The sequence below is a fragment of the Acomys russatus genome, chromosome 19 (genome assembly GCF_903995435.1).
Source record: "Acomys russatus chromosome 19, mAcoRus1.1, whole genome shotgun sequence".
NCBI classification, from domain to species: Eukaryota; Metazoa; Chordata; class Mammalia; order Rodentia; family Muridae; genus Acomys; species Acomys russatus.
Window position 1 is genome coordinate 61768401 of NC_067155.1, and position 12432 is coordinate 61780832.

General features: G+C 48.1%; 1 protein-coding gene across 2 annotated transcripts in view; it reads right to left on the minus strand.

Annotated features, from left to right (window-relative positions):
• Coro1c (coronin 1C) overlaps positions 1 to 12432 on the minus strand; it is a 74119-nt gene that overhangs the window by 16398 nt on the left and 45289 nt on the right. For both annotated transcript variants that reach the window (XM_051161695.1, XM_051161694.1), the window contains one exon: positions 4415 to 4537. In XM_051161695.1, coding sequence (XP_051017652.1) covers positions 4415 to 4537 — 123 coding nt within the window. The remainder of the gene's footprint in view (positions 1 to 4414; positions 4538 to 12432) is intronic.

Genomic DNA, 12432 nt, shown 5'->3' on the forward strand with positions numbered 1-12432 from the left:
CCGTGGCGGCCACTGACCCAATCTTCTAAGGGATGATCCTTTTCTTGTTGACAGGACAACAGCCCACGGGGCTCCCAAGCTTGGGGTCCTCCTGTCAGGCCGGCCCCTTGGCTCGAGCAGCACCACTTAATGGGTGGAGAATAGTAACAGCGTGGGTTTAAAAGCGATTGGCCTCCTTATAAAGTATTTTTCATGGGCTGGAGGAATGGCTCCTCAGTTAAGGCACTGGTTCCTCTTGCAGAGGACCTGGGTGCAGTCTGCAGCATCCACAAGGCAGCTCACAGCTGTCTGTACGTCTTGTTCTGAGGGATTCTACAATCTCTTCTGGACTCCGTGGACACCACTCATATGTATGGCACACACACACACACATGCAAGCAAAACACTCATACATATAATTTTTAAAAACCACACTATTTTTAGTGACCAGAACTGGAGGTCACATCCTTCAGACTGAGTGGTCACCCCCCAAACACAGCTGATGGGTGCCTGCATTTTCCTAGAGTCTATTGTTTGTAATGCAGGAAACACAGAGGGGGACACAGGAGACAGAGATTCAGCATGCAGGAGGTTAGACACGACAAGCAACACGTGAACAGGGTTACACCTTTAAATGCCCGCATCCCCTAGATCAGCAGTTTTCAACCTGTCAGGTGTCCTGTGTATCCGCTGTTTACATTTGATTCATATCAGTAGCAAGACTGCAGTTATGAAGAAGCAATGAACATAACTATATGGTTGTGGTCACCACAGCATGAGGAACTGTATTAAGGGAGCAGCATTAGGAAGGCTGAGAGCTGCTGTTCTAGATCCTTCCTAGATCACTAAGAACAGGCATTGCTGCCCGCATCACAGTTACCACAACACACCGACCACAGTGTGGAAACATCTCTCTCTATGCAGAGAAAGCAGGGGTAAGTTTCAGCAGCGATGCCCAAGATCGTGAGTGAATCTCAGTGAGGAAGCGATCAAAGATGGAGCAGCCATTCCAGTCTCACTGGAGATGACAGGGCAGGCTGAGATTTGAGACATGGTAGTTTTGAGACCAAGCAAATTGTTCAAATCCATGAGTTCAAATCAAGTAAAGGAAAATGCTTCATGTTCTGAGGATGACAAGTGCTAAGTCATCGCCTTGGAAACAGTAAATGGAAGAATCGGTGCTTACTGCCCCTTCCTATGCTGTCCACAACACCAGGCAACCGGGCGGAAAGCAAGAGCAACACCATGTAAATTTTGCTCAAACTAAAAAAACAGAAGAGAAGCAGCTACAAGAGCCACTCTGGGCTCCTTTACTAAGTCACTAGGTGTAGGAACGAAGCTCCAACAGCTATGCAGACGCCAGAGGACAGAAGCACAGGAGCCTCGACCGGCTCCAGAAGGACACTCAGCAAAACCCAGAGCGCTGAGAAGCGCAGGCAGACATCAGCGCTCTGCAACAGGCGCCTGCTAGGAACCCACAGACCAGACAGACAGAAAAGTACAGGCAGACATCAGTGCTCTGTAACAGCGCCTGCTAGGAACCCACAGACCAGAGAGATGGAGAAGCCACTGAGCTGTTAGTTAACGCCACGCCCACCTGGTGTTTAGAGAGGTGCGCACTCAGGAGTGATCTGAGGGGAAGGGCATGTAGGTGACAGAGTGAAAGTCATCTGGCACACTCCACTCACGTCACAGCTGCGTTTTAAGTACTGGTGTTTTTGTGGAAGTTGCTGTTTTAAAGAGTAACATGATCAGCAAGGCTGGCAACAGGCAACAGAGCAAACCTGCTTCCTCCACAGCAGCCAGGACTCTCGGCTGCAGCTCTAACGTGTGTTCCCTCCCAGTAGCAGGCGCAGCCACAGTCCTTAGTCATCAGTCTAGCAAGCACACACACAGAATGACTCCTTTACTGGCAGCACATTCAATACATCTTCAGCTGCCAAAAGCCCACAAGGAAGGTGGAGAAATGTTTAAATAGCGCAGTTTAGAAACTGATTTGTCTGTATAAACTATTTTACCCAATAAAGCCTTCTAAAGAATGTTTTGGTCCATAAGACAACATAAAGAATCTAAAAACAACAAACAAAACAAAAGCTAAGAGAACAGAAAAAGAATGGAGTATGGCTCTCCAAGCTCTCTGCCTGAGCTGAGTCTAAAGCTCATCTTGGAGGCTGGGTGTGGTGCACGCCTTTAATCCCAGCCTTGGCAAGCAGAGGCAGGGGGATCGCTGTGGGTTCAAGGCTAGCCTGGTCTAAAAAGCCAAGACTACACGGAGAAACTCTGTCTCAAAACAAAACAAAACCCCCAAAAATCAAACCAAAACAAAAAACCTTAAAAACTCATCTTGGGGGGCTGAAGAGATGGCTCAGAGGTTAAGAGCACTGACTGCTCTTCCAAAGGTCCTGAGTTCAATTCCCAGCAACCACATGGTGACTCACAACCATCTATAATGAGATCTCATGCCCTCTTCTGGTGTGCAGACACACATGCAAACAGAACACTGTATATATGATAATAAATAAATAAATAAATAAATCTTTAAAAAACCAAACTCATCTCGGGATAATCTTTGCTATTTCAGGGGCAACAGCGCCATCCCCCACCCCACCTGTTACATCTAACCTTGTTAACATATCTTGGGAAAGTATTGTGTCTTAGTCTTAGGTTTCTATTGCTGTTGATAAACACCATGACCAAAAGCAACTGGGGGAAGAAAAGATTTATTTCAGCTTACACTTCCTCAGCACAGTCCATCACTGAGGGAAGTCAGGGCAGGAACCTGGAGACAGGAGCTGATGCAGAGGCCATGGAGGGGTGCTGCTTACTGGTTTGTTCCTCATGGCTTGATCAGCCTGCTTTCTTTCTTTCTTTTTTCTTTTCTTTTTCTTTTTTCTTCAGTTTTTTGAGACAGGGTTTCTCTGTGTAGCCTTGACTGTCCTGGACTTACTTTGTAGACCAGGCTGGCCTCTAACTCACAGCGATCCGCCTGCCTCTGCCTCCTGAGTGCTGGGATTAAAGGCGTGTGCACCACCACAGCCTGGCTCTTTCTTTTCTTTTTTAATTTATTTATTTATATGTATACAATGTTCTGCCTGCGTGTGTGCCTACACACCAGAAGAGGGCACCAGATCTCATTATAGATGATTGTGAGCCACCATGTGGTTTCTAGGACTTGAACCTCTGGAAGAGCAGACAGTGCTCTTAACCTCTGAGCCATCTCTCCAGCCCCAGCCTGCTTTCTTATTGCACCCCAGGACCACATGCCCATGGGCCAATCTAGTGGGAGCATTTTCTCAACTGATGCTCTCTTCCTAAGTGACTCTAGCTTGTTCCAAGTTGACCTCAAACTAGCCAGCACACACTGAAGACTGATCCAGGTCAATAACCGTACTCAGAGGAAAGCTCACACTCAGGACCAATGTCCCGAAAAACCTTGAGGTACTAATTGGGAGGCTGAGGCAGGAGGATCACCAGAGCCTAAAAATTTCAATGTCAGCATGGGTCACCTAGCAAAAAAGATCTCTCTCTCTCTCTCTCTCTCTCAAAACAAACTTTCTGCAGAGATGGCTCAGTGGCTAAGAGCACTGACTACTCTTACAAAGGACCTGGGTTCAATTCCTTGCACCCACATGGCGGCTTACAACCATTCAATTCCAGTTCCAATGCCCTCTTCTGGGCAGTGTTGGCGCTGCCTTTATAGGGTACACAGGGGGCAAAACACCCACACACATAATATAAAGGTTCCTCTTTGGCAGCAGGAAAAAATGCCTTCCGGCACCAGGGTGGAAACCTGCCCTTGCTACACTCCCACCAGCCCCAGTACCTGCCACTGTTCTTTCTACTTGATCTGCACAGCTGTTGGCATCCTGCTGCCCAGGAGCACAGTTTACTTTTGGGTTTCTTCTCCTCCCCCTCCTCCTTCTTTTTGGTTTTTTGAGACAGGGTTTCTCTGTGTAGCCTTGACTGTCCTGGACTCGCTTTGTAGACCAGGCTGGCCTCGAACTTACAGTGATCTGCCTGCCTCTGCCTCCCAAGTGCTGGGATTAGAGGCGTGCGCCCCCACACCCGGCAGAGTACACAGTTTATCACAGTATTTTTTTCACTCTTTTTTTTTTTTTTTTTTTTTTGATAGACGGTATAGTCAAATGTCATTAATAAAAATATTAGAAAATCATCTTACTTGCATCCAAATCTTCCCTATAGATATTAGTGTCAATGGGTAGGTCTCTCTCTCTCCCTCCCTTTCTAAGAAAACAAAGAATAGTACAATTGTTGATACAAGGGCTTGTAAAGGGCTCACCTGTCATTAAGCCATAATGTTCAATCCTATGGAGTCACCACTGCTAGGATTTCCACCTTTTTAGCCCTGTACACAGCACTGAGAGCAGGTGGTGAGTCCCAGTGGTTTGCGCTGTGCCGCACCTTGGGGACTTACCATAACAGTGCAGTCCTCTGAGCCGCTGGCAATGACCTGATCGTTGTGTGGACACCAGTCTATGTCCAGCACTGGTCCTGTGTGGCCGCACACTGTAGGGTAGGACTTGTCAATGCGCCCTGTCTGAAAGAAGAGACAAACCAATCATGTAACACTGTGACATCAGCACATCGCAGCTATCAACCACGCTACAGTGTGTGGTCATACTCATCTTCTCAGTGGCAGCCAGCAGGAGCCGCCACCACTAATGGCACTCCATCACATCACAAGAGCCTAAAGCTCCACATCCAAAATACTGTGTCTGCATTAAAACAGCAAAGAGAACTCACAAGTCCTTCTACCAAAGTACAATTCTATAGCAGCCACACTGTTGTACGAAAGTTTTACTGGGATAATGGGGACTCTTGCTTTCTCAATATGTAATGTGTAATTTCATTTTTTAAAGTTTATCAAAAATTATGGGCTCTGTGGCTGTGGAGGCCAGAGGTGCAGATCCTCTTAGAGCTGGAGTTGCAGGCAGCTATGAGCTCTCAACTAAACTGGGGGTCTCTGCAAGAACAGTACAAGCTTGCACCTGCTGAGCCCCTTCTCCAGCCTCTACGTTTAAAAGAGCAAGCTACTGGAGCAGTCATCCATGCTGCCAGCTGTGTAAATGAAAGGAAAGCTGTAGCTACTGCACAGAGGCTAAAGGTGAGGGCTGTGCTGCCTCCATCAGCAGAAACACTGGCCAGCCTAGTGTGCGTGCATCAGCCTGGGCCTTACCGCCTACTTCCGCATCCTGGTAAGAAAATGTTTACTGCTGTTCAAAGTCACCATAAGGCCTTTGTGTTACATGTTTGAACCCAACAGGCCAACCTACCAATTTGGGGTCAATCAAGACAACTACTGTGTTACCAACAGGTCTATAAAAGCCATTTCCCTTCTCTGACAGGATGGAGGCTGTGCACTTTAAGGGCAGGCACACAGCAGAACCATAGCCTCGTACACTGACAGATCCATGCATGGGCGCTGCTGCTCTGGCTGTACCGACAACCCTCCAGGCAGGGGCAGCTTCTTGGCAATTTTTCAAGATAAGTAAACTCTGTTTGAAATCTGACTCAACTAATGGGACTCTTCAGAGAGCGATGTGCTAAACTAACAAGCACACATGCTCTGCATCAGAGATACGGGCTCAAATCCAGGTCCTGCTGCTTGAGAGGTTAGCCAAGGAAAGCCACGTTGCTAAGATGCAGCTCACCTCAGCTACAGGCAGCAGCAGCACCGTCTCCCAGGATCAAGGTGAGACCACGTTTAGGTAAGCCAAAGGTCCCATCACGGTGATCTGGGTAATGTACGTGAGGACTTAAAGCACCCAGACACATGAGAACTCAATAAAACTGTCACTGTCATTAATTCTTCTAGCACAGTATTTACATTACCCCATCAGTGAGAATTAACCAATACATACCATTTGTAGATTTTTATTGACGAGACACTACACTAAGTGCGGGAGCCTGGACATGGAAGGGGCGCCCCCTATGCTGACCGAGGGAGGAGTGGAGTCAAGGAGGCAGCCAAGGAGGCTTCATGACAATGCGCGTTGTCACGGCACAGGCAAGGGTTTCGGCAAAGAGGGAATGATTTATGCTGAGGCTTAGGATGCCCCTACACACAGGCCTATAGTCTAGGTTTCTTAGAGATTCCCCCTTCCAGGCAAAAGTCATTAACGTCAGGGGCTAGGGATCTAGCTCAGCAGTAGAATGCTTTCCTAGTAGACACAAGACCTTGGGATTACTCCCCAGCATTGCAAACAAAAAGAAAAAGAAAACAGGAAATGTCAGTGGACACCACATCGTAAGAGAGTCTGGTAAAGCACAGCGTTCATAATCAAGACTGTCCAGGCCAGAGTGACGTTGCTGCTGTTTCCCAAACGTGGGCTCTCAGCCAGTTCACTCGCTCTGTTGCCCCTTACCCAGTTTTTCACCTGCAACAGCATGCTGTTTATTTTTTACCAGCTGACGTGAAAGTCAAGTAAGGTCCAGTGTTTGCTAGTGTCCCAGCATGTGAAGTGCTCAGAATTCAGCCGACACTGGGATTCACCGTGCCGTCCCTGCACTGGGATCCATGCGACCGTGAGTGGGAGGCGTAGGTCCCTGTTCTCACGGACAAGCACTAGGAAAGCCAGAAATGTTACACACACAGGCTGTTCCTTCAAAGGATGCATAACCTGTTGTCACATGTAGTCAATCTATAGAACTCATCGTTATGGATGACATCACAAGTACTTTACAGAGTTCTGATGTAGTTGTGTCAAGCTTTACTGTGCACATGAGACGTAGTTAGCTGTCATCAGAGATATTTTCACCAACTTATGCTGTGCTTGAATATGCCTATACTAAACTACCTGGGGTCAGGTTCCTGAAGTTTGAACCAACACCAGCTCCTTAGTCATGCTGAACCAAACTGTCTTCTTGCCTCTTGGATTGCTACTGTGCCGGCCGTGATGGTCACAGAGACCCTATACCGAACCTCAGGTGGGCTCACCCAGTTCTCTCACTGTAGCCCTGAAACCCACTGGAAGCGCTGGTTATCTGACTGGTAGCCCTGGCTATGTCCGATGGTCTAGGCTGGTGCAGGTCGGTTCATGGGCTCTCTGCATGACACTACAAACAGTTCTAACTCCCACCTCACTACAGCTTTACAATTGCCCTTTTGAATGTGGGACGCTCCACAGCCTGACAGGAAGACCAGAATGACTCTGGCTCCCATGTCAGTAAGACAATCCTGCACAACAAGCAAAAACTAAACAGATAATGTAGATAATAGCTAAGAACTTTCCAGATTTCAGAAGCCTAAGAATATTGGTTTTTTGTTTTGTTTTGTTTTTGTTTTTCGATACAGGGTTTCTCTGTGTAGCCTTGGCTGTCCTAGACTCACTTTGTAGACCAGGCTGGCCTCGAACTCACAGCGACCCACCTGCCTCTGCCTCCCAAGTGCTGGAACTAAGGTGTGTGCCACCATAGCCAGCCCTTAGAGGCCTAAGAATCCTTAGACTCAATAAATACAAATCTCATGTAGGATTAATCTAATGGTAGGGCATCTGCACGCGTGCGCACACATGCACACACACACACACACACACACACACACCCCTCAAAAGCAGCCAATGGGAGAGAAGAGCGTTCCTGTGGACAGAGCAGTCAGACGGAGTGTATTAAATGTAGGCTTTGGAAAATGTCACCTTTGTACCCTATGCTCAAATAAATCATCATTCAAGAATGATCCTTTTTAAAAAGCAAACAACAAAAAGGGCCATTTTCAACAAATATAACACCACAAATAGATCTTTGTTTGAAAGAGTAAAAAAACAAAAAGAAGTAGGCAATATGGTAAGTGTACTGTGAACTAGTCACCTAAAACAGCAGTCACAATGGCTGATAAAGGCAAATGGATCTCATACAACAAGACCAACAGAACAGACAGGTTAGGAAATCAAAGCACAGATAAATATGAGAGCAAAAAATGACACAACTGACAACAGGCTGGAAACCCAGGAGCAACATCAGGGAAATCAATGGAAAACTCTAGATGAAACAATCATTCGTGTGTGTGCGCGCGCGGGCGTGTGTGTGCGCGCGCGCACGCGTGTGTGTTTGTGTGTACTTTGGGAAAAAACCAAAACCTTGAAATACCACTGGAGAGTGAGTTCTAGGTCAGCGGGGACTGGACAGTGAGATCTTGTCACAAAAGATTACTGGAAACAGCTTTTCATAGACCATTTTTTTAGGGAGGAGGGGGGAGGGGAGGAAGAAAGGGGGAGGGGAAGGCAGGAGGCGGCAGCAGCTGGAAAGATGGCTCAACGGTTACCAGCACCACCTGGCTCCTCCAGAAGAGCAGGGTTTGGTTCCCAGCACTTAAGTGGCAGCTCACAACCTTCTGTAACTGCAGATCTGGGGGCCTAGGCCCCTTCTGGCCTCCGAGGCCATCAGGCAGGCACACAAGCAAACAAAACACTCTCACACACACAAAAGTAAGTAAATACATAACAGTTTAAGGCACGTAGGAAGGAAGCCCAGTGTGAGTTGTTCTAAAACATGGTGGTGTGTTCCTGTAATATGCACGCACGTGCACACACACACACACACACACACAGAAGGGGAGGGGGCTGAGGAAAAAGATAAGTTTGAAAAACACAGAAGAGACAGAGACACAGTAGCACAGCCAGACACAGCAGCGGCAGATGATGTGAGAAGAGGGTTCACATGGGGAAGCCTGGGCACCGGCGGATGTGGGAGAAGGTACGCCATCTCACTGGTAACTGGACAGTGAAAACCACCAAGGCTGAGTGATGGCGCAGTGGCTAAGGCCCTTGCTGCTCTTCCCTAAGACTGTGTTCATTTCTCCAGCACTCATGCTGGGGGCTCACAACCACCTGTTACTCCAGCTCCAGGGAATCTCACGCTCTTCTGGCCTCCCTGGGCGCCTGCACGCACATGTGCACATACCTGCACACACATACATACAAAATAAATTCAAATGAGGTACCATTTGACATCTGTTTAAAGAGCACACATGGAAAAGCCCAGCTAGAGGTGCTGACAGGAGATGTCTTGTTACACCTCCTCCTGTGAGTAACAGCAACAGGTGAAGTGACGCGTCCCCAAAGCATCACTTTCTAAACGATCTTGGTGAGCGAAACGTGTGTTCCTGTATTTTTCACGTGAGAAAGATTGCCCGAGGCAGCACTACAAATAGTGGCCGGAGTAAGAGCCACTGCACTAGCCTCCATCAGGGGACACACCTTTACATCAAGTCCCAGATGCACAAGCACACACCCAAGGATGGAGTGTGTGTTCACGGATTCACTCTGTACTGTTAGCACTGCTGGGGTTGCTCAGACTAAAAGGAAAACGATTTGAAAACAGAAACAAACGAGCAGGCCTGAGAAGACGGCCCTCTCTGAAGAGGAAAGGAGAAGCGGTGGCGCGCCACCTAAAGCTGTTGTACTTTTCTGTCAAGAGAGATGAAAGCAATATGGCAAAATACCAACACCTGTGCAGCCTCGACGCTAAGTACATGAGTATCTCACTTTATTTGATGCTTCCTATAAAAAAAAAATAAGAAAATTAAAATGTATCAATATATTGCTACGAATTTCACATTAAAATTTTAAAATGCTGCCAGGCGTGGTGGCACATGCCTGTCATCCCAGGACTCTCTGTGCTGTGGCAGGCAGACCTCTGTGAGTTCAAGGCCAGCCTGGTCCAAAAAGTGAGTCCAGTACGGCTAAGACTGCACAGAGAAACCCTGTCTTTAAAAAGAAAAAAGATAAGAAAAAGATTTTAAATTGCATTACTTACTAGTGTGTGTGCATGCTCAGTGAGGCACGGCAGCATGGATGTGTGAAAGTCAGAGGACAACTGCTGTGAGTCAGGTCTCTCCTCCCACCACCACATGGGTCTCAAGGACAGAATCTAGGTAGCTGTGCTTGGTGGCAGAACCCTTCCTCCACTGAGCAACCTGACAGGTTGCCATTAATATTTTTTTCCCAGCCAAGGTTTTTCTGCTGAACTGTCTTATCCTGGGCTTCTGTATCCCAAGCCTTGCCTCAGCAAGCCAGTCTGTGCAGAACAACAGGTGGTATTTTGGTCTGGGCTAAGTGGGGCCACTGCTGAGAGCAAGGCGGTCGGAACTGAAGCTGCAGCACTAGCCCTGGTTAACTAGCCTAACTGCGCACAGAAGTTTCTCTAATTACCCCAGCTTCAACAGTGCCAGCCACACGTTAGCAAGCAGGTGTCCGCATGTGTGCTCTATCCGCATAAGACCTGAGAATAAGAAGCCAGCCACTCCCACGAGTCACAGCAAGCCTGCCGCTGCGGGGATCCTGCCTGGTGCTCAGCGGCAGCTTCCACACGCTTCCTTTCTACTGAAACCCAAAACAACAAGCAGAGTGCAGCGACGCACACCTCTAATGCCAGCACTTTGAAGGTGGAGCTGAGTGGATATCTGAGTTCAAGGCCAGCCTGGGCTACATAGCAACTTATAAGGAAGTCAGCACAAACACGAACAATAAAACAAACAACAAGCAGTAATGATGACGGCTGACGCTTTCAGGTGCCTGTAAGACCATGGATCATGTGGGAATTTTGATTGTTTGTTTGTTTGTTTTTTTCAAGACAGGGTTTCTCTGTGTAGCCTTGGCTGTCCTGGACTTGCTTTGTAGACCAGGTTGGCCTCGAATTCACAGCGATCCACCTGCCTCTGCCTCCCGAGAGCTGGGCCACCACTGCCCAGCTTCATATGGGAATTTAATTCTTCCCATTCTCCAAATAAATGGAGACACCATACCCAAGAGGCGGTTGTCTGAAATGTCACTGGCCATCCATACTAGGTTTGGAGAGGGAAAAAGTTCCCACCCGGTCATGGGCTGTGCACGGGGCTCACAGTAGCCTTGCAATACCTGGCAGCTGGCCATCAGAAACATGGAGTTAATAAAAACGGATGCTCTGCAGGCAGCTGCTTCCTCTGGCTGTGATGTCACCATAAGTCCTTCCCACGGATGAGGCAGCAGCACTGCACAAGAGGAGCTGATTATGCGCAGTGGGGCAGGCACAGCATGAGCAGAGCATCTGACACGGGCTGCTTCCGGGATAGCAGCCATCTTGTTTTCATGGCTCAGAACCTCCACATACCTTCTTACCACAGCAGAAGCAATCTGAAGTGCAGCCATAATTTTTAGCAGAGTGTACACTATTCAGATATAATGATGGGCCTGCAAGACGGGCAGAGGACAAAGTCCTCGGTGCCATGCCTGAGGACCTGAGTTCAATCCCCAGAACTGACACCCCACAGTAAATCATCTTCCCGATCTGCACATGTATGCTTGGTACCTGCCAAAACAGGTGAGTAAGCAAACCAAACACTGCGGAGTGGGCACTCTGGTTACTGTGACAACAGATGAACCTGTAAGGAGAAGTTCAGTGCACAGTGTCCCCGCCCCGTGATGCCAGAGCTTACTGCCCCTCAAGAGCACATGAAAATAATTTCATTTTATTAATGCTGCTTAAGTCACCTCAACTGCACCATCTAGCAGAGTGCCGCTGTTTTTATTTATTAGTGTGTACGGTGTGTCTGTGTATGGGTGAGTATGTGTGCCGTGGAAGTCAGAGAACAAAGCCGGGGGTTCTGGAGACTGCTCAGCCAAGCTTGCATCGCAAGCACCTCCACCTGCTGCTTCATCAAGCTAGGTATCACTGATTCTGTCTTATTTATTTTTATGTTATTTTGCACTGCTTTCTTGTTTCTTTGAGATGTCCCACTGTGTTAGCTGGCCGGCCTGGAGCTTGGACCCACCGTGTACCGAGCGCCACTCTGCATCACTTCCTTTCTCGGACAGAAACTACAGCCGTCTGTGTTCCGAGCCTTCACTAAGGTTTTAATTCACTCACTGCTTAGTTAGCTGTCCTTGTCACACAGCACACTGGGCCGCTCCAGCCACACCCTCTGGTGGTAGCGATTACCTGGAGTCAAGTGAGTGTCTATCAAAACCAATGCCAAGGTTCCAGGAGCTGTTCCAGGCCCTGGTTCACAAACTCTTGGGACAGTGGCAAAATGGGTCAGGATCCTGGCACACTTTCGTTAGTACCTGACAGATCCAGTGGCCTGTTCTGAGCCAAGCAACATGAGCCCCAGGGAAAATTCAGCCTCTGGGGCGTGCAGACAGCTGGCACAAAGCAGAGGTGTAAGGGCACAGTTTCCACGTGGCTGGCCCGAGGCAGGGTGACAGCTTTGAGCTTGTCCCAGCCAGCAACCCCCAGCGTAGCAGCAAAGCTGATGCCAACACTGTCATGTGCTTTGGGTTTGGGGCAAGACCTTTAAAAAAATTTCAAAGCAAGACTCAGAGGGCCTGTGGAGAGAGCTCGAGCCTCTCAACAAAACCCAGTAAATTAGGTAGCATTTCCAGCCACGGGCCTAGAAGAGAGTGATCAGCAATCATAAAGCAAGTCCATTAACTCTTTAAAAAAGGATGTTTAACTGAC